At 42.3% G+C, this 24,005-nt stretch overlaps 1 protein-coding gene across 4 annotated transcripts; it reads left to right on the top strand.

Moving 5' to 3' along the window:
• Positions 1 to 217: 217 nt before the first annotated feature.
• Positions 218 to 22,930, top strand: LOC141945454 (protein mono-ADP-ribosyltransferase PARP14-like). Of its 4 annotated transcripts, none has more exons than XM_074873656.1 (17): positions 218 to 460; positions 1,539 to 1,678; positions 1,770 to 1,803; positions 4,412 to 4,672; positions 5,281 to 5,517; positions 6,539 to 8,811; positions 10,432 to 10,668; positions 10,923 to 11,144; positions 11,601 to 11,664; positions 12,590 to 12,739; positions 13,430 to 13,492; positions 14,777 to 14,944; positions 16,173 to 16,379; positions 16,468 to 17,076; positions 17,616 to 17,761; positions 19,935 to 20,109; positions 21,709 to 22,930. In XM_074873656.1, exons 1-17 carry the CDS (start codon positions 268 to 270, stop codon positions 21,996 to 21,998), a joined length of 5,469 nt encoding a protein of 1,822 aa, XP_074729757.1. In that variant the 5' UTR covers positions 218 to 267; the 3' UTR covers positions 21,999 to 22,930. The 4 variants fall into 4 exon arrangements, with proteins under 4 accessions (XP_074729757.1, XP_074729760.1, XP_074729758.1 ...); XM_074873659.1 differs by lacking the exon at positions 218 to 460 and adding an exon at positions 493 to 647; XM_074873657.1 differs by lacking the exon at positions 218 to 460 and adding an exon at positions 663 to 1,169.
• The last annotated feature ends 1,075 nt before the right edge of the window (positions 22,931 to 24,005 follow it).

The following is a 24,005-nucleotide window of genomic DNA, read 5'->3' as shown; positions in this document are numbered from 1 at the left end:
TAACGCGAAGGGAGTGCCTGCGGCGGCTGCGGGCGTGGGGGCAGTTCTGGCGGGGAAAGGAGCGTTAAGGGTGCAGGTTGAAGCTGTGACCGGCGGCTGCGGGGAGCCGGGGAGCCGCCCGCCTGGGGCGGGTCTGTCGCGACAGACGCGGCCGGGAGCGGCCCCTGTTCCGGCCACCGGGCAAGGCCGCGGGCTGCCCCGCCCCGTCCCGCCGCGCCGGGAAGCGAAACTGAAAGCGGCGGGGTGAGGGGAGACGTCGGGTCGGCCATGGCGGGGCAGCGCGCGGGCGCCTTCCCGCTGCTGGTGCGCGGCGACTGGGGGCCCGCCGAGCCGCCCCCCGCCCTGAGGAAGAAGCTGCTCTGCTACTTCCAGAGCCAGAAGCGCTCGGGCGGCGGCGAGTGCGAGCTGCGGGCCGGGACCGCGGCCGGGGACCTCCTCGTCTGCTTCTTCCACCCCGAGGGTGAGCGGCCGCGGCGGGGAAGGGGTGAGCGGGTCCGGGGGAGCGCCGCGGCCGAGGGGTTGCCCACCCGCCCCGGGCGGAGGGGCCGGCAGGCACCGGGCCGGGCGGCTCCCAACAGCAGGGAACGTGGTGTGAGCTGCCACTCGGAGGGGCCGTCGCTTTCTGGGAGTTAAAACACACACAGCGAGTGAGTTACCGCGGATGGTCTCGTGTGTACTGCCTAGTATGTAAGCGACAAATCTAGAGTATGTCATATATCCTATACATTCCATAATATGCAATATAGAATATATGATATGTATTTGCTTGTATATGTGCTTGAATTCGGTGCTTAGTACTAGCCTCTAGATTGCATTTTGAATAACTCTAGCCTATGTTAGTAAGTCTGTCCTGCGAGGGTATATAGACATACATAGTAATTTTGATGCACAGTAGTATTCTCTAGATTGCACTTGGAATAATAAAGCTTATGTTAATATAACTTAATATATATTGTAGTTACAGGTACATATTAAAAATACAACGTATATAATATGCATGTATTTATATAAACTTGCAGCAAGGTGGGAAGCATTTAGCTGCAGTTATGTTAAATGTACACATACATATGCATGTACACGTATGTGCATAAACACAGATATATACATTATACGTACACTTTCTTTTTTTCTGCTTTATCATGCTTCCCAGTTGCTGACTCGCCCAGCCGGTAAGTTCAGGACATACAGCCCCAAGCCGTTTTGACACTGGTTGGAAGACACTGGTGTGTGAGGTGTAGGGCCCGTACCAGGACCCTCATGCTGCAGCCCCAGCACAGGGCTGCCTGCTGGAGACCAGCCAGGAAACATGTGGTGGAGCTGAGCTTTGTTTCCCTGGTGCTTTTTTGCGGAAACGGTATCCTCTGTTGTTCTTCCGTTCTTTTTCAGAAGGAAGGCGTTATGTGTGCTCTTACAGGTTTAAAGCTCTTTCATTTTTGTGGGACAGTATATGTGTCCTAACGTAATGGTGGAAAAGTGATATGTAATTTAAAGTTGTATTTCTATTCAGATTGTCACTGGGGTGTTTTGGATTTATTTAGTGAAGCAACGAGTTCTTCAGAGACAGTCTCATACGCTGTATTTGGGAGAAAAAAGAGAGTTGAAGTTGATAGTCACAGAACCTGGAAAGGCACTAGCTGCTGAAGAGAAGGCATCTGAAGAAAAATTAGTTCCCACAAAGGTGAATAAAAATTGTAATCCTAACCAGAGCTTTGAAGTAGACGTGAGAGTGTCAAATCAGTCACTGATACTTTGCTTTCATTTTATTTTAGGCTCTGGATGCCACAAGTAATCTTCAAACAAAAGGTAAAATGTTATCCACCACTGTGTGCAGATTCTTCATAAAATGAAAATGTTGGTGCTTTTCTCCTCACGCAGCTCCAGTTCTGTGGGGACTTGTGCTGAAAGTTTCTGAATTTTGCAGCCTGACTCAGGTGATACAGGGAGAGATGTCTGGCCAGGGAGGCTGTAGACTTGATCACCAAGGATGGAGTTGACCTTGTCAGACTTAGACCATGCACCTGGTTTTAATTTCTGAAATAGCCTTTATAACCAGAGGAGCATCTCCAGAGAGGGATTTAGCTCCCTTATCCTGCATAACTGCTCTAAGATAAGATCTGAATAGAAACACCTAGATTGAAGGTCTTAAGCCCAGGCCTGGCGTCTTTGTGCTCCCTACGGTTAGGAGAGTCTGTAAAGGCAAGTGGTGCATCTCAGCAGTACCTCAGTGACTTCAGTTAGGTCCTCTTTCAGCAATAGTCTGCTCAGCTTTATGATTCAGAAAGCAAGCTAGAAAACAGTACTGCACACCCAAATATACCCACATCTGTGAAGAGTAAATACTCAGCCCTAAAACAGACCAGTTAATCAGGAAGTTCTTCAGTAATTACCCCCCTATCTTTCGCTTTCTGTATGAAGTCTTGTTTGGTGCCATTTTGGGTGGTTTTCCTCCTTTCAAAATTAGGTACTCAAAGGTCATCTACTGTTTTTCAGTTATACTGGAGAGGACCCTGAAAATATCCAGGTGCTGCTCTTAATCGCTTCGCTGGGTCAGCCTAGCTTTCAGTTTTGGCCTTTTTGTACTTTCTTCATTGGACATAGTGGAGCAGGTGATTTTTGTCAGTGGTCTAGAAATTGCTAACTAGCATCTGTAGAGCTCTTGCCTCTGTGGTTATTTCTTTTGTTTCCCTCTTGTTGGGCTTATGCTAGTAGGCTTTCAAAGGCAGCTATCTTCTGTAAGTGTTACAGGTTTGGTATCAGTCGTTGTACCTTGGGAGAGCTCGTAAGCCCGGCGAGCAGGCAGAGCCAGCCTGCTTGTGCTGCCGCCTGCTCGAGCCTTCCCACCCCGCGTCTCTGTTTCTCTCCTTGGGGCTGACCCCCATGGCCTGCCTGTTGGCTGCTGCCACAGGATTTAGGGGGTTTCGGGTGTTCTTGAGCAAAAGCAAGCAGAGACCTTACCCCGCTCTCCCCCCATCCCCGGTCAGGTGTACAGCTGCTTCACTGAGCTCCTCTCCCCTCAGTCGCATGTGTCCTCTGCCACAGCCAGAGATGGTGGCCCTGGAGGTGTGCACTGAGGGTGGTGAGTGCCAGGGTTTCATTCAACGCTCATCTCCCTGCCGTGTTGCAGGGATGTGCTGTTTTCCCGTACTGAGAGGGGCTTATGCTCCTGCTTGTGTTTGTTGGGGCAAGGAGTGGAGAGCTGCCTTTGTTTGGGAGTGTGGCCATCTTGAGCACCCAGGGGTGCTCTTTAGCCTGTGCCAGTCCCCCACCACCCTGCACGCTCCATGACTGCTGTCTTTCGTGACTTGTTGGACAGTTGTGTCACCACATACCTGTGTGACACTTTTAGTTTACTCAGGCACGTGAAGGAGCACATCGTTCTTGCTCAGAGGTTCTCTCCCACCTTTGCCCTCATCTCTCTGCAAAGCTGGACATGTGCATTCCTCTGGTGTCCTGGTTCAGCTAGGATAGGGTTAAGTTTCCCCAGCAGTGGGGGGGAAGCTCTAGCCAGGTTATTCAATACGGTGTGCTGCTGGCGTGCCGCTGGCGTCACATCCTGGCGCCCTGGTGCCCAAACGGGGGAAGACAGGAAGATGGGTAAGCTCTCCTCACTGCTGTATGGGTATATCCCTTGTTCTGTTTATTTTTATTACTGTTATTGCTATTGTTATCGTTCTTGTTGTTGTTTGTTTGGTTGCTGTTGCACTGTTGTATTAAAACTCTCCTTATCTCAGCCCGGGGCTTTGTATTTCATTCCCTTTGTGGGGGAGGGGCAGCGGCCACGAGGTCTCGGGTCCTGGCAGGGCCTAAACCACCACATCTGGCCACCGCTGGACTTCTGGGATACTCAGTGGGCCACCCTGTTATATCTTCTAGCTGCAAAATTTTGTTGTATCCCTGCCAGCCTTCTGTGCATATGGGTTCTTCAGCACTGTCCTGCCACCCTGGTAGCAGGGCACGCTGGTCATCAGGAGGCTTTGCATTGAGTCACACAGAGTAGAGCTGTGGATGTCCCGAGCTATGTTCAGGCTTGTTATGCCTGCACCCAGGCTAAGAAACAGATGTAGAGGCTGCAGGGTCTCTCACAACCCTTACCAATGCCTGAGCACCTGTGGCAAATTATCTCAATGGATTTTATTTTATTTATGTCTCCAACCCAGAAATGTACCAGTGACCTTGGACTTGTTTACTTGTGGCTATTTTTGTGCCACCAAAGAAGGTGCCTGCAGGACCTCAGAATATTGCATCTGGGCTGTTTTGGATCCCAAAATGTCCTGGGGTACCTTGCAGTATTTGATTGCTTAGATGATATTTTTTCTTGGGAAAGGAAATGAGAGGAAGGGTAAGCAAAATCTGTTTATTCCAGGAAATGTATACCAATATGTCATGTGGTTTATTTCTCTTTCTGTTGAAGTTGTTGCAGAAGTCTTGCAGAAAGCAGAGAGTTTTGTTCCAAACAGTGAGCTCCGGGAGGAAGCTGGCTCTGCGGAGAAGATTGTAGAGAAGTCCACAGAGCCATTGCCTTCGGTAGTGTTGGAAAACATACAAGGATGCAGTCCAAAATGCTTACGTATGCTGTTGGAGAACATCAGCGGCCTGGCAGTGGATGATGACTTCACTGTGGAAGTGATACCTGAAATAAACGTTGCTGTAGCTACTTTTACGAAAAGTATCGGTAAGACAGAATGAACACCATCATTCATTTCCATGTATATGTATGAGTAATAGCTTTCAGAGCTTGATTCCTCTCCTTTAAGAGATTCAGTTTTAAAGAGGTACCTAGACTGCAGTTTCTCAAGAAAGATGTAAGTCTTATATACAACTCCATGAAAATGCCAGTGATCCAAATGTTACACGGAAAAAAGAAAATTGTGGCATCTTCATTAATTGAAATTCGGTGGGAATGTTTCATTGTCTCTCTCTGATTTTGTGTTAGATGGAGAAGAATTAGAAGCAGATTGAGCGTGGAGATGAGTTCTACAAATTATTGAAGTATATAAAGTCTCCATTTGAGAAGGTGGTGAAACTTTGAGAAGTGCTTAGTTTATACAAGAGATGAATAAGAGGGGAACAGAGACATAGTGGTAGTGAATAGCAGAGAGTAACATAGCTGTGTGCATTTCTCCCTTTTTGTTACAGCACAGAGCTATTTGGCACCAAAGACAGTTTTGCTCCAAATGCAGGGAGAAGTAGACTCGGCTCATGTCTCTGCCAGAACTGATAGCCGGGTCTGATAACAGCACAGGAAAACATAGTCAGTTCATGCTGCTTTTCTGTTGACAGATACTGAAGAATTTGTCAAAAAATGTTCACAAAACAAGAGAGTTAAAGAATTCAAAATGACCGCCAGGCTTCTTGAACTGACACAGAGCATCAAGGCTGAAAACATACCGGACAGTGTTTCCACAGACTACATCACAGTTTACTTTGAGAGTGCGCGGAATGGAGGAGGGCCTGTGTCAGATGTCCAGCTCTTCCCTGAGGAGAACTCGGCCATCGTTACTTTCTGTAATCACAAAGGTAATGCTGTCCTTTGCCTGACCGAAGTGCTCCCAGGTGGAGGACCTGAAAGAAAATTACTGCAAATTTAGGCATTAGAAGAAGCCTGGCTTGCTGTCCTGTTCCTGGGAAGTGCTCTGGATTTAGAAATACTGCTGCACATGTAGGGTTTTGGAATCTCTCTGTTTTTTATGTTACCAAAGGTTCATTTTAATACCTGCTTTGTGTATGGGTTGTTCCTGCTGATGTTTTTTCCGCATTTGCAGAGGTTTTCATCTGCAATACAGCATGAATTGTACTTGCAGGGAGAGGAAGCAGGATTTGTTGATGACTTCAGCTTTCACAGTTAGCTTTCAGAAATTAATTGAGGTCAAATATGTTCATTATTAGGGAAGAATAAAGCACGATCTTGTTACTATTCCTTGTGTTGAATCACTGTCCCATTTTTGTGCCAGAACACCCTCTGGTAAATATCTCTGTGTTAGGAGACTCCTGGCTTAGTAAAGTCCTTTACTTTTGATTAAAGATATCTGCCAGGTGATTGTTTTTCTTCTGACTCTCAGAATTTGCTTAAGAATATTTTGTGCATTAAGGTAATATGTAATTTGGATCGTTGTAATGTGTCTGTAAGTCCCTGCCAACATTATAATTCCTTTCCTTTGTCCATTCTAATTGAAATGAAAAAAAAAAAAAAGTAAATATGCACTGGCACAGTTTTACTTTAAGTTGAGAGTAAGGAGCATTTCATAGTAGTAACTTGATACGGCACTGCTCTGTGGTGGGCTTCTCTTAGGAAATGCGAGCAAGGCATAGCTGTACAAGTAAATACAGGCACAAGTATATTTACCAAAGTAGTTGGAGCCAAGCCTTTTATCTTGTCCCTTACAGAGTGGTTTGGAAAACAGAAAACCATAAAAATAGCTCTTTCAAATGAAAAAGAAAAAAAGTTATTTTATTCAGTAATAGTTCTAAGAACTGAGTCATTTGCCTGATTTGAAGTTAATGATCATATATGTGTGTTTGTGTCTGTGTGTGCTTTTAGATCTAAACACTGTCCTGAAAAAGCAGCATTTACTGGAACAGAGACAGATTTCTGTGCATCCGTATTACCACTCCCTGGGAACAGCTCTGTATGGAGAAGAAAGACCAACTATCAAGATGCCGGACCCCATTGGGGTGCCACTAGATCCGTATATCTGGCAGTTTTTACAAAGGCAGGCTGAATTGATCCAAGGCATAAACCAGGAAATGGCAATTTGCCATTGTGAGCTAAAATGGCCCCAGACAGACTCTGCACACCCAGAAATTATGTTGTGCCCATCATCATCTCTCTCTGAGAAGAAAAAGCCAATGATTAAGTTGATCAAGACATGGAAGCAAGATGCTTCTAGTGAATTCTCGCGTATCATGGCACGTTACATAGCTATAAAATGTAAAGTAAATTCTGTGGGTTGGGAAGACGTGAAAAACAGATTGGTGAAGGATGTTGCTCTGATCATAACTGATATTTCTGAGGAGATGGTGGTGATTGCTGGCAACAGAGCAGCGGTGGACAATGCAGAGAAAGAAGTGAGGGAATGCATGGAAAAAGCCATGAAGCAAAGTGAAAGGGAAAAACAAAGCATAGAAATTTCAGTGTCAGTGATCCCAGGGAAGTATGCTGTTCTGCACAGTGCTGGGCTGGAAGAGAATATTCACAAAGAATATCCGTGCTTAAAGATCTCTTATGATGACATAAAAAAAACTGTTCAGTTGTGTGGATTACCTGCAGAAGTATATAAAATCAAAGCTGACATACTGGAAAGGGTATTGAATATGCCTTTTACATCAGTTACCATTGATCCTCATGTTTTCCGGTATCTACGGCATGTAGATAATAAAACAGTGTCAGAGACATTATTCACTAGGAAAAAAATTAATTCTTTTTATGAGCTTGAGGATGGTACTGTGTTGCTATTTGGAGATGCTACCAAAGATCTTTTAGAAGCAGAAAAGCAAATAAAGACAGGCTTAGAATCAGTGTGCATCGATGTGGAGGATGGTGAAGTCATTAAAAAGGAGCAGTGGAGGAGTCTTGTTGCCTCCTTGCTTAAGAGGTACAATTCTTTGCAGGAAATGGTGGTCATTAATGAACCTGTTGGAAAAGAAAATAAAGTGATTATTGCTGGCTTTTCTACAGCTATAACAGAAGTTTATCAGAAACTTAATGATTTTATAGATAAAAACACACATGTGGAAAAAGTAATCCCAGCTAAGTCGGTGGTGGTAGTGCAGTTTGTAGAGAAGGAAAAATCCAGTGTTTATCTTGAATTGAGGAAGAAAGGTGTGACAGTAAGTTTTGACAGCAAGACACCATGTATTTCCCTGAGTGGACCAAGGGCAGAAGTGCCAAAAGCAGTCACCATGTTTGAAAAAGTTCTCTCATCCCTCTACTCAAAAAATGTGCCAATTGATAAACCAGGAGCCAAAGAGTTCTTCACTGAGAGGAAAGAATCGTGTGTTTTTGAAGCAAGGCAGAAATTTAGCTGTTTGATTAGGCTGAAAGAAGAAGAACAACAACCTAAGGGTGAAAGGGTTGGTAATAAAGACAGAAGAAAGCTCTACTACAGGAGAATGCTGCCAGATGGAGTTTTAGTAGCAGTTTATAAAGCTGACTTGTGTACTCATCCTGTTGATGTTGTGGTAAATGCTTCTAATGAAGACTTAAAGCACATTGGTGGCCTTGCTGATGCACTGTTAAAAGCAGCTGGTCCAGAGCTGCAACAGGAGTGCGATGAGCTGGTGAGGAAAAACGGGACTTTGCTGCCTGGGTGTGCAGTTATCACGGGTGCTGGGAAACTCCCCTGCAAGAACGTCATTCATGCTGTTGGGCCCAGGTGGAAGAAGGATGAAGCAGAAAAGTGCGTGTACTTGTTAAGAAAGACAGTGAAGAAAAGTCTGCAACTCGCTGAAACGTACAATCATCATTCCATAGCTCTGCCTGCTATAAGTGGAGGGATTTTTGGCTTCCCGCTGCAGACATGTGCAGATTCAATTGTATCCTCCATCAAGGAGACCTTGGAAGAATCCATGGGGGACAGCAGCTTGAAGGAGGTTCATCTTGTGGATGTTGCAGAAGAAACAGTTCAGGTTCTGAGTGAGACAGTGAAAAACGTGTTTACAGTTAAATCATCCTCCCCGATACCGCTGACATCATGCTCGGAAAACCGTAAGGTGAGAGAAAGCCAGGATAAGAGAAAAGAGGATCTGCACGTGGTTACAACAAAAGAAGGACTTCGCATCCAAGTAGAGGCGAGAAACGTTCAGGAAGCCATGGTAGGTCTTTAATTTTCCACTTCCTTTCTAACTTGATGTGAAGATCTTCTTTAAATAGGAAAGGAAGGACAGTAGATTATATTGTTTTACGAGGTAATTGCTACATAAGGAAGCAACGGCTATGTGCTAGCTCCTAACAAGGAAGCAAGCTTGCAAAACTGATAGATTTCAGCTTGGAATCTGTCACTCTACAGCCATTTCTAGTGGGCAACTGTGAATTTTGGGATGTTTTGTTCCCAGCTAGGTTTTATTCATTCTTCAGTTCTAAGGTCAATGTGTAAAGCAGTTTGCTTTGTTTCTAAATGGGAAATAGTAAAATACTTTCTAAAAGTATTTATATGATCTGTATCAATCTAGGTTGGATATTATGGGAAATCAGCACCTGTTTGGGCTGCTGTTGTGAGTCATGCTGACAGGGAGCATGTAGCTTTTTTTTTTTTAGTTCCTGGCTCTTTGGATGGGTTAAAGACACAGTCTATGAAGAAGTTACTGGGCTCTAGAAAAGCAACCCCATAGAAGAATGCATGCTTAGATTGTTTTGCCAAAGTCTACACCTGATTGTACGTATTTTTTTCCCCCCCATTTTCTTTTTTCATTCTTTTTGCTAACAAAGAGTTTAACTACTACTCATCTAGACCATCAAGACTCAATTTACACTTCTGAATGTAGTTTCTTTCCCTTATGATTTTTTCTTCAGTGATGCAAAGTGCATCTTGATAAATTTTTTTTTTTGAACAGCCCCTGATTTTTATATTTTGGGAGTTTAAAATCTTTCTAAATAATTATTATTGTCCTGTTGTTTCAATATTAGTTGCTTCAGTTGTCATTTTGGTGCCTGTAAAAGCCTATTCCAATCAAAGAGCAATACTAGATATAAAACAACCTCAATATAACACACATTGAAAATACTTTGTAATTAAAACGTGTCCAATGGAAAAAACAAAGCAATTGCCAGACTTCAAGGGCTTTGTCTGCTTTACTTCATGAGAGCACAACAACTTCCCTTTACTTCATTTTGGTGCATGAGGTGCTGCTTTTCTGATAAGGTGTAGACAATCCCACTTCAGTGAAAAGGAGGAAGGGGACATTAAACTTTCTACATTACGTACCTTATACAATACATATATTTTGCATCCTGTGATGATGCTAGAGATGAAGGAGCAACACTGCAGCAGTTCTTCACAAGGAAATGTAGCAAAGGCTGGGTCTGGGGAGAGGGGTTTAGGCAAATTGCAGAGGTTGGGTTTATTTCAGCTGCCGAGATACTGGCATCTGCCTGGGATGAGGTGAGTCACAGCCTTACCTCTGCTGAGGGCTTGACAGCTCTGGATGGATGGATGGATGGATGGATGGATGGATGGATGGATGGATGGATAGATGACCTGCTCACACGTAGATACCTCTGGGATCGGTACTCACAGTGCGTCTTATGCTGCCTACTGTAGGTTTCACACAAGTCCAGGAATACTCAGTATGCAGAAGCCGTGCTGAAAACCAGGTTATTTCTCCATTGGTATCTTGTTTTTCGTGCTGTGCATTGCTTTGGTAGTGCTATTAGTCTCGATGTGTATTTTTACTTGGAGTCTGGCTATAGATATTTTCATTGTAATTTTGTTGCAGACGGATGTTATTGTCAACAGTGTTGGCACAGATCTGAGCTTTGGTGTGGGCCTTCTTTGCAAAGCGTTGTTGGAAAAGGCTGGACAGGTGCTCCAAGTAGAGTTTGAGAATGCAAAACAAAGACAGGTTGCTGGTCCAGGGAGTGTGCTCTGCACCAGTGGATATGATCTGGCCTGCAAGTTCGTATTTCATGCCATAATGCCCGTGTGGGATGGAGGAAAAGGACAGGCCCTGAAGGTACATTTTAATTATTTTTTTAAAAAAATAAGTGTTTTGAAACCAGATTTATTTGGGATCCTATCCTGAAGTTGCAGGATTTTAAATAGTTTGTTTAGGTGACTCAACTCCATTTACTTCTGTTGGAGTGACCTTAAAGATGCCTTGATGCACTGAGAGGTTTTTCTCATACCAGTGTAGTCTCTGTGGAACTAATAATAAATTATGCCCTTTTTTCTAAAAAAAAATAAAAGGATCTTTGCTGTATTTTACAGACCCTGGAAGGTATAATCAATTCCTGCTTGAAGAAGACTGAAGAACTGGGACTGAAATCGATCACTTTCCCAGCTATTGGAACTGGAGGATTTGGATTTCCTAAAACTGTTGTTTCTAAGTTAATGTTTGATGTTGTATTCAAGTTCAGTAGTAGTCACACTTGTAAGACTCTTCAAGAAGTTGATTTTCTCTTGGATCCAAAAGATTTGGATAACATCCAGGTAGTTCTTCTCAGGACAAAGCCATCTGTGTTACGTACTGTTCTAGTTACACCTTAACAATATATTATAGTTACATTGTTTTCTTAAGGGACTAATTTAGCACTTTCTTACTGCTGTGGGCCGGTGACACTGAGATGTCTCTCCAGTGTCTTATTCAATGTCGCTGAAGTATACACTCTCAGCAAACACAAGCTGCAGACAAAATTGGCCTCGCTGCTGGCACTGTAAACACCTGTAGATGCTGACTTGTCTTTTGACAGAGGAGTTCTGGCAACGCAAAGACAGTATCTATTATCTCACTGTCCCCACCAAGTCTTCCACCGTTACTAGTGATACCTAAACACGACTGTAAAATGTGTCAGATGGCTCAGCAAGAGCTACATGACTGTTAATTGTAGAAATATTCAGTATATAAACTCTGAAATACTATCTTTGGTACCTTTTTTCTCTTTGTAGGCCTTTACCGTTGAACTAGAACATAGGGTAGCTGAAAGTTGCAATGCTGCAGCCCCGCAGTCGGGTAAGTTGTATAGGGGCAGGAGGTGGGACACGGGAGAGTGTAAATGCTATAAAGTGGTTTCATAGGTATCAGGAAACAAACAAAATGTCATCAAGACACAGAGCATTTTTTTTCCTCCTAATGGACTGGCATTCTTAAACTCCATTTGTAGAAATCTTAAAGAGGAATTTCTTTTGTTGAGGACATCCTCATGTCTTAGTAATGCCAGTCTTATCACATGGAAGAGGATATGCTGGTAGGAGAACTGTTTGTCCTACCCAAAGGGTGTAAGAACTTGGTATTACTTTGCCAAACAGTCCATAAAAAACATTTATTTCAGTACCTTTAATTTCCTATATAGAGATATACAGAATGAGTAATTTCCATTTGTTAATTGAGGTAGTGTGACACAATAGCAAAAACATATGAGTGAACTGCATCAACGGCAGAGCCTTATTCATAGGACTATATAGCTCTTTCTCTCAGTTGCTGTATCAGTGAGATAAAGTATGAATTATAAGTTTAGACTAGAAGTAAGGAACAGTTTTATATCTGTGAGGGTAAAGATGAAATAACTTACAAAAGTGGTGTGATGGTATCTCCATTACAGGCAATGCTTAAGCTGGATACTCCATTTCTTGTAAGAGTTAATTCAGGAAACTCTGTTACAGAACTGGTCAGATCACATAACCCCAAGAGTCCTTTCTGAATTTATATTGCGTGAATTTACAGGAATAGAAATGGTTTCACTTTCACAGTATTTAGACAGGAAGAATACTCCTGCTTTCATTAATGGAGTAGAGAGAAAGGCAGAGACTCTCTAAGTCCATCAAACTGATCTAGAGCATATTCCTTAAAAGGAAATGTTGAAGTTTCCATCAGTGGAAGAGAATAATATCCCAAACTAGAGAAGAAGTGTTTTAAGGTATTTTCCTTTCCCTTGCAGGTTTCATTACACCTGTTACAGCTGCAGTATTGGGAGTTCATGAAATGAAGATTGGTTCCATTACACTCCAAGTAATTAGTGGAGATATTACCAAGGAAGATACAGAGGTTATTGTAAACATATCAAATCCAACATTTAATGCCACATCAGGTATTGAATATGTAGTTCTTTAGCGATAAATTTAGTTTTTAAGAGGGGGTACAGGAAAGATTTGTCCATATGTGAAACTTTTATGAAGCATTTTTCAGGTGAGGGAGAGCTGTGATTTGTCAGGAAATAGATCTTAAACGGGTTTTTTACGTGTCCTGAATACTCCATTTAGTTTCCAAACTACTCAAACAGAAGGCATCTGACCAGATTTATCTTGTTTAAAAACAAAAATGCTTAAATAAAAGGGAATTTTTAGATCAAATGTAATTCTGAAAAACTGCTCTTGTCCTAATATATTTCACTGTAAGCCAAAGCACTAGTTAAGTAAATTGATCTGTAAGAAGTAGAGGATTCTTTGGTGACATTGTGAATTGCAAGCATGAAAGATGTCAAATGATATAATTCAAAGCAATTGGAGAGTTTGGTGAGGGGCATACTATTGTCTGGTGAAACAATGAAATAGGAGTTACTCTTAGTGATTTTAATCAATAATGGAGGCAGTGTTCTCTTTGCAGCCAGTGCAGTGGTTCATGGAGGGTGCTTAGGGGAACTGGCAAGGTTTTGCACTTTGTGGGATCTTGCCATATGAGAATTTGTGGTATTTGTAGAGTACAGAAGCTGGGTAGGGTTTTGAGTAGAAATAGCTAAGTTGACTTAATGAATGTGTATGCTTTTCTTGTATAATTTAAGGGGTCTTCAAAGCAATTATGAATGCTGCTGGTTCCCAGGTAGAAGAAGAATGTGCTCAATATGGTATGTTAAAGCATACTATTTTGATTAATTTTTTTTTTTGTTCTCTCTCAAAATTTAAGGTTGTTTTATAATTCTTTCATGATATAATTATTTTGTCTGAAAAAATAGCTTTCACATCTAGGAATTTGAAAAGTCCTGTTGTTGTTTTGACACCTACTTTGAGAAGTTTTCACAACTGAACAGAAGATGGATACAGTTTTCTGATGCTAATAAGTGCTGGCAAATTAATGGAATTTAAGTTCTTTATCCCTGAAATTACTCAAGTGTGTTCATCTATTGTCAGCTACAGGAGAGCTGAAGTTTTGAAACGGAACAAAGTGGTGGAAGACTGTCTTTTGCTGTAAGCATGTACAGGATTGGCTTTTAAAAGCTAATAGCAAATCTGGGCTTATATTCACAAATACATAATTATTTTTTATTGAAAAAAATGTAACTCTGCTTATCACCCTGATCCTGAGTTCTTCTATAGTCTGCGTTCTGCCAGACCAGTAGAGCGGTAAAATCCCAACTCACTCTGGTTGGCCTCTACGGCACAGAAAGAAATACATTCTAGTTGCATAAACAAAATGTTCCTGCTCTGAGTCTAGAAGTTAACTTTCAGGATGGATTTTCCTGGATATTTTTCCCAGCCTTTGGCTGTGCAGGCTCTCCCTGTCTATCAGCCTGACCTAAGCACATGCAGAGCATCTTACGGTCAGTCATTACCTTTGTGACCAGTGAAGTGGTATGTAACTCTGTGCTCATCACTCCATTCATCCTCACAATCGGACTCCATTTTGAGGTGTTTGTAATCAAACACGAGTGCCCTGAAAAAACACGCGCATCTTTTTAAAGATTCCATACCACAGTTCTTAGATCATTTGGTCATTATGTAATGATATTATTTTAAACATTCAGCTCTTTTGCAGAATAAGAGTTTGAGCTTTCAAGGAATAAGTGGCATAAGAAAGGATTTCTCATATAAATGAATTGTGCACATTCTGTTGGCATGCTTTTAAGTGAGGTGCATTTAAATTCAACATAAATTCCTAAGTTGTACTTTGTAGCAGAGATCTTGGGGAAACTAGAAAACACACAATTACTTGAATTACTTTCTCAAAGAAATTCTGCCATCAGGATATTTACAGAGAAAACCAGAATCAGCTAAACCCAGTGAATAGCTCACAGTGGATTTCTTACCATTTTTTTCACTTCTCTTCTAACATCAATATAACCAGCTGTCTTATCAGAAGAGATAGCCACTTTGAAAATGTTATGTCTCCTTCTTTATCTTCTCTCTTCCAGCTGGGCAGTCTCAGAAAGGCTTTATTACTACACAAGGTGGAAAACTGTTGTGCAGTAAAATCATCCACTTGATTCATAATAACAACGTGAAGAGTCAGGTCTCCAAAGTGCTTAATGAGTGTGAACTAAGGATGTACAAATCTGTTGCCTTCCCGGCAATTGGAACAGGTTTGTGTTTTCTTGGGAAAGGGATGAGGATTGTGGTGGGGGTAATTCAGAAACTGGGATAAAGTTAATACCTCTGATATGGATAACAGTAGACTTGTACAAAAAAGTGTAAACTGTAGTTTGTGAAAGTTCATTGTAATCAGTTCAAACAACCACCTGCACACTTCAGAAATGCTGCTTTTTTAAAAGTATAGATATTACAGTCAATATTGATTGAGCAAGAATGCTTAAAAAAAAGGTATTGCTCCATAAAAGACATTCTGCCCCAAAACAGACTGTATCTCAGCTGGCCACCCTGCACCTTTCTTCAAACGTCCCATAGACCTTGCTTGTGATTTCAACCCCTCGGAGTGGCTGGGGTTGGGGTTTGTAGGCAAAGAAAGCTGGAGTTGTCCTGAGACCAAAACTTTGCCTGGCTGACTACAGAAATTGTGGGCTGGGTACAGAATACCTGCAGTTTACACCTTTTATAAGTCTTGTTTCAGCCTACCTGCTCCAGTGGAGGGCTAGAGGCAGGCTAGCTTATTTGGCTTAAGCAGGGCCTGAAGAGAGCAGGGTATCGTTCTCAGACCAAGGCTCCCCTTGACTGGAAAAAGAAATAGTGAGCTGGTCCTCGCTCAGCGTGCCAGGTTAGTGTAGGAGCTGGTCAGTGTTGGACTCCACAGTGATAGTTATGGCAGGACCCCTGGACTGCCAACATCATCTGTGTGCTGGTGGCTGTCCAAGGGATGCCGTGGCTGAAATTGGCAGGGGTCCCACAGTGTTTCAGGATAAGCTTTAGGTTGCACTTCAGGCTTGTTGTAGGGGAATGAGAGCAGTTGTTTTGAGCTTGGTGTTCCTGTTTGTATGCTGAAATACATTGCAGGCTTGTGCCAAAATCCTCCGCTGATTTGATTTGGTTTTACTTTGGTACCTGGTTTTAAGATGGGCATAGAGTTAGTGATGTGTGGGTTTAAAAAAATTGGGGGGATGCTAAGCCTGAAGTGCTTGTGGGAGCCTCAAAGTAAATGGGGGGCAAATCCCAGAAGGGCTTCCCAGGCCTGTGTAGGATGTCAGATCCTGGAGCTGAGAGGCTTAGGTGTAAGGCTGAGGTTAAGCCTGGGGCTTTGGCCAGAAACCATAATGGAGGAGGGGAAAGGGACACCAGTCTGTATGAGCTGGGGATGTGGTTTCTGTTTTCTGGATGCTGCCTTGATTTAAGTACTGTTCACTGATACATGCCTTTTAGGTCGAGCAGGACAGAGTCCAGCAAAGGTAGCTGATGACATGTTGGATGCTATAGTGGAATTTGCAAGCAAAAGATCAGTACAGCATTTGGAAAAAATTAAAATCATCATCTTCCAGACAAATATGCTCAGAGACTTTTACGAAAGCATGAAGAAAAGAGAAGGTTCATGTTCAGCCACAACAGATTCGTGGATGTCTCTGCTTAAATGTAAGTAGGTGGGTTTTCTATTTGCATGGGAACATAAAACTAAAGATCTTTTATTTAAAACTAATGATTAACATATGTTTCTTAACAGCATTTTTTTGGCGCAAACCCCAACGCACTGAGAAGAAAAAGCCCATGGTTTTGGAGAAGAAAGTTGATTTAGCCACATTTCAAATTTGTGGAGAAAGCCAAAAAAATGTGGATGCAACTGAGGCCTGGATAAAGAATTTAATTTTAAAGGAACAGTTTGAAAACAGTATTTCAGATGAGCTAATTGAAAATTTTGATGAGAGACAAATTGGCACTTTGGCAGATCTCCAGAGAAGGAAGCATGTTACCATTCAGCTTGACAATAAACTTTCCCCACCTTGCATTAAAATTTCTGGTATTACCAGGGACGTCTATTTTGTCTCTGTGGAAGTTCAAAAAATGATCCAAAAAATTAAGGATACTGAAGAAGAACGATCCAAGGCAGAACTTGTTTATAACCTGGTAGAATGGAGGTATCCAAGAAGCAATGATAGCTTTGTTGCTTTTGATAAACTGACAAATATGCAGCTGGAGGATGCTAAAATGGCTAAAAAACCATATCTTACTGTCAAAATTAACAAGAAAAACTACAGCGTGAATCTGAATACTTTACAGGCTAATGATGAACAAGGAAAAACTATAACCATTCAACGTGTGCCAAAGAATGAAGGTAAATTACAGCTTTTTTAATGAAAAAACATTTAATAGTGATTGTTGAATGATAATTCTGGTAAATGCAAACTCAGGTATTCCAAAGAAGTAAGCTATTCCATAGCTTTTTTTCCTTTCTCTTCCCTCCCACCCTGGGCATGCCATAGCCAGCAATTTTAGTGTCATAATTAGTGGCAGGTATGACTGAAATCAGAACATCTAATTTAAATACAAATATTATCTGTTTGTATGTGACCAGTGAGCATAGATTTCATGCTGAAGGCTGACGAAGTAGTGTATGAAGCGTGCATAAAATTCTTCTGTGGTTTTCAAACTTGTTTTAGTTAGATACTGGTATGGGGATAATTAGACTAGAGAAAATGTAAAGTCTTAACAGGGCATTGCAGAGCCAGTGATGTACTGAAGAGAGAGAGTATTCTTGGAATAAAGTACTGCATCAGGTACTGTCCTCTCAGCCCTCTATATGTAGTTTGTTTGTAAGATGTGCCTACAAAACTGAGCTAGATACCTGTCATAATAATGCAATCTGTATTGCAGAGAAGATGTCAATAGAGCTCCCTGCGCAGTGGGAAGACATGGAAAAGGAACGGATCAAGCTGGTGAATCTCAAACCATCATGTCAGGAATACCTGGATGTTCAGGACAAATTTAAGAAAACCTGTCACAGCTTTGTCATAGAGAAGGTGAAATCCTATGGGGGGAAAAAAGTGAATTCTTGGGCTAAAAACATTAACATAATTTCTAAATATTTGTTTGTAAGGTGTTGTCTGCAACCTAATACACCTTTCACATGTCAGTCTCCTTAGCACTCTACAGGGCGGATATAAATCAAGTCAAATTTCCTAAGAGTTGCCCTGCCATTTCTGCCTTCTAATAATGCAAAACCAGTGACCATCAGTCTTCAGGCTGTATCTGTGTTCAACTAACATGGCACTCACTAGTTAATGTGGTATTTGCAATTAGGAAATTCTATATTGAAATGGAAGCATGAGCAAACGCATTCAGAATACAAAGGAAAATACAAAGTCCTTGCAGACTGGCCATAAAGCTTTTTACTATTTTACCACTTCTTCCCTGTCAGTCCCAGAGCCTTTCAGGCTAAACTGTTGGTTTTAACCAAAGTGTCAAGATTTCACAGAATCACAGAATTGTCTAGGTTGGAAAAGACCTTGAAGATCATCCAGTCCAACCATTGACCTAACACTGACAGTTCTCAACTCCACCATATCCCTCAGCGCTATGTCAACTTTACTCTTAAACACCTCTGGGGATGGGGACTCCACCACCTCCCTGGACAGCCCATTCCAACGCCTAACAACCTGTTCTGTAAAGAAATGCTTCCTAATAGCCAGTCTAAACCTTCCCTGGCACAACTTGAGGCCATTACCTCTTGTTCTATCGCTTGTTACTTGGTTAAGGAGGCTCATCCCCAGCTCTCTGCAACCTCCTTTCAGGTAGCTGTAGAGAGTGATGAGGTCTCCCCTCAGCCTCCTCTTCTCCAGACTAAACACCCCCAGTTCCCTCAGCCGCTCCTCATACAACATGTGCTCCAGACCCTTCACCAGCTTCGTTGCCCTTCTCTGGACATGCTCGAGTCATTCAATGTCCTTTTTGTAGTGAGGGGCCCAAAACTGAACAGAGGAATCGAGGTGCGGCCTCATCAGTGCCGAGTACAGGGGCAGGATCACTTCCCTGTCCCTGCTGGCCACGCTATTTCTGATACAAGCCAGGATGCCATTGGTCTTCTTGGCCACCTGGGCACACTGCTGGCTCATGTTCAGCCAGCTGTCAATCAACACCCCCAGGTCCCTCTCTGACTGGCAGCTCTCCAGCCACTCCTCCCCAAGCCTGTAGCGCTGCTGGGGGTTGTTGTGGCCGAAGTGCAGCACCCGGCATTTGGCCTTATTAAAACTCATACAGTTGGCCTTAGCCCATTGCTCCAGCCTGTCCAGATCCCTCTGCAGAGCCTCCCTACCCTCGAGCAGATTTCATCCTGCTTATTGAGAAGTCTGCAACACAGTGTGCAGAGATTTAATTGCCAGGGAGAAGATGGATTTATTCAGAATCAGGAGGAGCGATAAATAGGAGAAAATATGATGAAATTAAGAGTGAGAATATGTGTTTGAAAAATTTTCTTCCATCATGAGATTCAATGAGCATGGTCAGTAAGACACAAATAGAACAAAGTATTAGTGTACAACAGAAGAAGTCAGGTAGTGATATGAATTCCTTTTCCTCTGAAAATAGAAAACTATTACAGCAATGCCTTTAAGATTATACTTTGACGCAGATACACTGTTTCCCCCGAGCTATATTCGGGTTGTTGGTATGGGGAACCAGCAACATCTATCCTCCCACCAATTTATGTTTATATAGGAGTTTCTTATGGGTTGCTAAGCTACACACTAAAGGAAGTAATTTCGACTTCCAAGCTGAGATCTAAAAGAGAAACTTAAATTCGACGTAACGCTATCACTACAGCCTACCCTTTGGTGAGAAAATTATCAGTAAAGATGATTAGGATGTGCAGAAGGCATCTGGCATCGCTGCCTCTGGCAGTGGTACAACAACCTGTTTCTAAAAATGACAGTGCACAGCTACCATGATTGCCTGTATACCTAGGCAAGACAAGTGTATGCCAAAACTTACCAAACTTGAAAAGCTCTTGTAAGCTACTTTTGTTTCTGATTTTTCAGGAGGCTCACGTATTCAGATTCCCAACGCAAAACTCAAACTAACAGGGCACAGTGAAAATTACTGTAATTCTTTCAGTTTGGTTTGGTTTTAATGCTTTCCTGCCATGATAAATATTGGTCCCTACCAGTATAAATATAGTTCTATTTTGTAATTTTGCAGATTGAAAGAATACAAAATCCCTTCCTCTGGCAGACATACCAAATAAAAAAAACCTCTCTCTGTACAAAGAACACAAATCAATCTAATGAGAAGTTGCTATTTCATGGGACAGCTGCGTCCTCATTGAGCACAATCAACTACAGTGGATTTAATCGTGGGTTTGCTGGAAAGAATGGTGAGTCATTATCCAAAGCAGTTAACTTCCTAGACATGTATGAGGTACTAGGGAATGTCAGTGTTACAGTGCTGTCAGCACAACATGAGACTGAATAAAGTTGGAGAACAAAATAACTCCAGAGCATAATCTCTATGGACAGAGGAATTAACCTGTTCTGATAATCCCTTGTTGATGAATGCCATTATCTAGAGGGTATCAGAAAAAGCTCACCTAGTCTGAAATCAAGCCTGGGCAGCTTTTGAGAAATGTTTTGTATGATCTGGCTACATCAAGGAACAAGGACCGCTGTTCAACATCCTCAGCTGAGATCCCAACCACTAGCTGCTTCTATCTCCTCTAAGACAAAGGCAGGTAGCAAAGTAGAGGTGCAGATACTTCTGTTGCTTCTGAAGATAAGGATAGCACAAGCAATCAGAAGATCCCACTCCCCTCCCATTTTTATGCAAATGAAATCAGTTGAAATTCATGAATTAATTCTTCCCCTTTAATAGTTGTGAGGGACAACTATTAAATATTTAGCAGAAGGACTTTCTGCATTAGTTCAAAGATTATTCTGTCCAGTTCCACTAGTACACTTATGTTTATTATTTGGTAGCATTCAAATATGAAAGACAGTATCCAAAGAAGTGGAACTTGGGCTGAACTGAGGTGCCAGTTGCTCTTAGAGGTCCTGCAGCCTTACTTGAAAAGTCCTTATTTTTGTTCTTAATGTTTTCTTCCTTAAGACACAATTGTGCATGCCTAGGGCTGACTTGATCTTGAGAAAGCTGGACAGCTTAACTCAGATCTAGTTGACACTTCAGTGTGGTCTGGATCCAAAAGTAGACATTTCTTGGTCTGGATCCTCTAGAGGTACTTACACTGATATTTTCTTGAGAAAATGAAGCCCAACATAAGCAAAATATATCAGGCTATGCCCAGATAGAAATGGCAGCCACCATTTCTTTTTAAAACATGACCAGAGGAGATGTTTCACCTTCCTGCTCTTTGGTAGTGTAGGAGGTTGGATTTACTCAGGAAGCAAGAGCCCTTGATCCTCATGTCCTCGTCTCTGCCTGCCACTGTTGACATCCACCTCTCTGTCTCAGCCATGATTTACAATCAGAAAGACACGCTCCCTTTCTGTCAGGGTGGGTAGGCATGCAAAAATATCCAAAGATCAGAGCAGCCAGATAGGAAGGACCTGTCTGGCTTGAACAGCTTTCTACCAATGTCAGAAAAAAGAAATGTCTCGGGCAAAGAAATGTGATTCCTCTAACCTGCTGTGAAGTGTAACTAGAAAACTATAATTACAATTATATAGTCATTTTAAATTGAAAAGGCTCTAAAGATTTGCAGTTTGATGGATTGCAGGCTAAACAAGGCTAAACAGAGGAACACTTTTCCCCATAAGAAAGGGCAGTGAAAACCTGGGCCTTGATACTTACCTAACATCTTAGTGGGTTCATATTTGATCCTGATACAAAGGCTTATTACTAGAATTTGCTCTTTAAACTCTAACCAAGTTTGGAACTTCTGCAGTTAAAAAAAAGGGGCGAGCTTTAGAGATTCTTATGGGAATAACACTATATTTGAAAATCTTGTCTTTCCAAACAGCTGCAGTCATTGGAAATGGAACTTACTTTGCTGTTGATGCAAGTTACTCTGCTCAGGATACTTACTCTGTACCGGATATGAATGGCAGAAGATATATGTACTTGGCTCGGGTCCTCACTGGGCAGTACTGTGCTGGGAGGAAAGGACTAATCACTCCACCACCAAAAAACCCAGCAGATCCTACTGACCTGTATGACAGTGTTGTTGATGATGTGAATAATCCAACAATGTTTGTCATATTTAATGACATTCAGGCATATCCTCAGTACCTTATTACTTTTAAAAAATAGAATATTCTTAGTAGTCTGGAAAATTTTAGTGCCTTTTACATGTGGAAATTAACGGGGCAATTCTTGTTTACATCTAGGTTTCTTAAACTAATTGGTTATTTATCTATCCATGTGTTCAAGTATGTCTTCAAATTATCACCGCTATGAGGCTAGGATAAGCAAATATTTTAGAACACACTATTTCAATACTCACATTTCAAATTCAGTTATGTGGAGGTGTCAGCAAGAACTGTGAGAACAGCCCAGACCTCTTCCTATGCAAGGCAGAGGGGACTGGTACAAGAGGCCTGTGGCCTGAACTAAGAGGTATGGGGTAGGTTGGTGCACCTGTGCATGTTCCTGTTTCCAGTATTCCCCATATGGCACCAAGTGAGCGGCTGCCTGTGAGGATTCATTTAAAATACTCTGTGTTGGGTGAATAAACTTGCTCGCCAGCAGAGTTTTCAGTCATTCCCAGGCATCCACTCACCCTTGTTGGTGAAGAAAAACAATGCAATATTGAACAGACACTTTGCATTCATTGTTTCACCCCCTCTTATGCTGTTGTAGCATACTTTGTTATTCCCTAGGTATAAATTCCTGTATTTATACATGGTTCCTAGGGACATTCTCTATGGTCCCCTGCATTATGTACATGCAACTTCCACCTACAAAGTCATTGCTTCTGGAATTTTCAAGATAGTAATAAAGGGATTTTTAATTTCTTCTGGTCAGTACCAAAACATTAACCCTTCCTCAGAATTACCTGTTTGCAGGGTCATCTACAGGGGCGTAACTCAGTTACTACACTTAAAACAATCTGAAAATTTTTTTAAAGTTCTGTAAAGCAAATAATTTGTACGTATTTGCAAGCTGTACGCTTAATTAGTGATAATCTTACAACTGCCAATTAAAAGCCATATACACACTTTTAATAAAAGTAGTTTCAAACAGCTACGTTGTATTACTGAGTCATTTACACAAGGGAACAAAGGAACACACTTCAAGTGGCACTGTTGCTTTACATTTGAATATCTTTATGTTACAGTGATACTATAAATAGTGAGAAGCTGAAAAGGCTTAGAAGACAAAATTGTTTTCTTGTATCGTCTGAGTGATGGGAGTTGTGCATACAGATTCCAGGTGAAGTTATTCTGCCTTAGTCCAAAGGAGACCTGTGCTGCAAGTAGCTGCCAGGATGTCTTAAACCCTTGCCACAATGTTCTCATTGCCTGCAAAGGGGAAAAGTGCTTACGGTATCCGTAGGTGGCAATATAAAAAATTTCTGCTCTTCGCAGCAGATGCCCATGCAATGCTTCAGATGGATGCCCTGCATACTTTCACATTTAAAGCAAAACAGATTTTAACCCACTCCTGCTTTAAGAGAAAAAGGTGAAAAGGTGAGGACGCTTTTCTCCCTTCCCTGTTTTTTTGAATGCTTTTCTGTATTGTGGGAGCACTGCAGCTGCCAGAGTGACTCGGTTTAACTGATGGCACCAGGCGCCCAGCAGCTTCTCCCTCTGCTGTCACTGAGCTGCCGGGTGAGCCGGGGCACATGCTCTGTTTGTGTGGCCCTCCTAATTGAGTGCCTTGGAAAGCAGTAGGATGAAACACTACAAAAACCCAGAGAATTTTTGTCCCCGCTGGTGGTGGTGGAAGTTTCTTTACTGGTTTCTGTACTAGAAACTTGGGGATACTTGGGTGTTGTACAGTGTTTGTGGACTGAGAAGCTGGAAAAAGGCCGTGTCATGTATGAAAACTGAAATCCCAACCCCTGACTTGAGCTCTGGGATGGGCTGGGCACAGCGGGCTGGCCACAGGAGGACCTTTGCTTCTAGACAGTCCGATTTCAGACTCACAGCCTGGAGCAAACTCCTCAAGGCGCAGGACTCCCACCGACAAGGAGTCTCAGGGAGAGAATGAGGGGCCTTGCTGAGCTGGGGACCTGGCGCCCCAACGCAAAACTGGCTTTGATAGCGGCAGAGGCACCCCGAGCCCTGTAGGGTGCACTGCCTCTCACGCAGCGGT

This window comes from Strix uralensis, chromosome 6 (assembly GCF_047716275.1).
Source record: "Strix uralensis isolate ZFMK-TIS-50842 chromosome 6, bStrUra1, whole genome shotgun sequence".
NCBI lineage: Eukaryota > Metazoa > Chordata > Aves > Strigiformes > Strigidae > Strix > Strix uralensis.
This window is presented reverse-complemented; position numbering and strand designations above follow the sequence as displayed.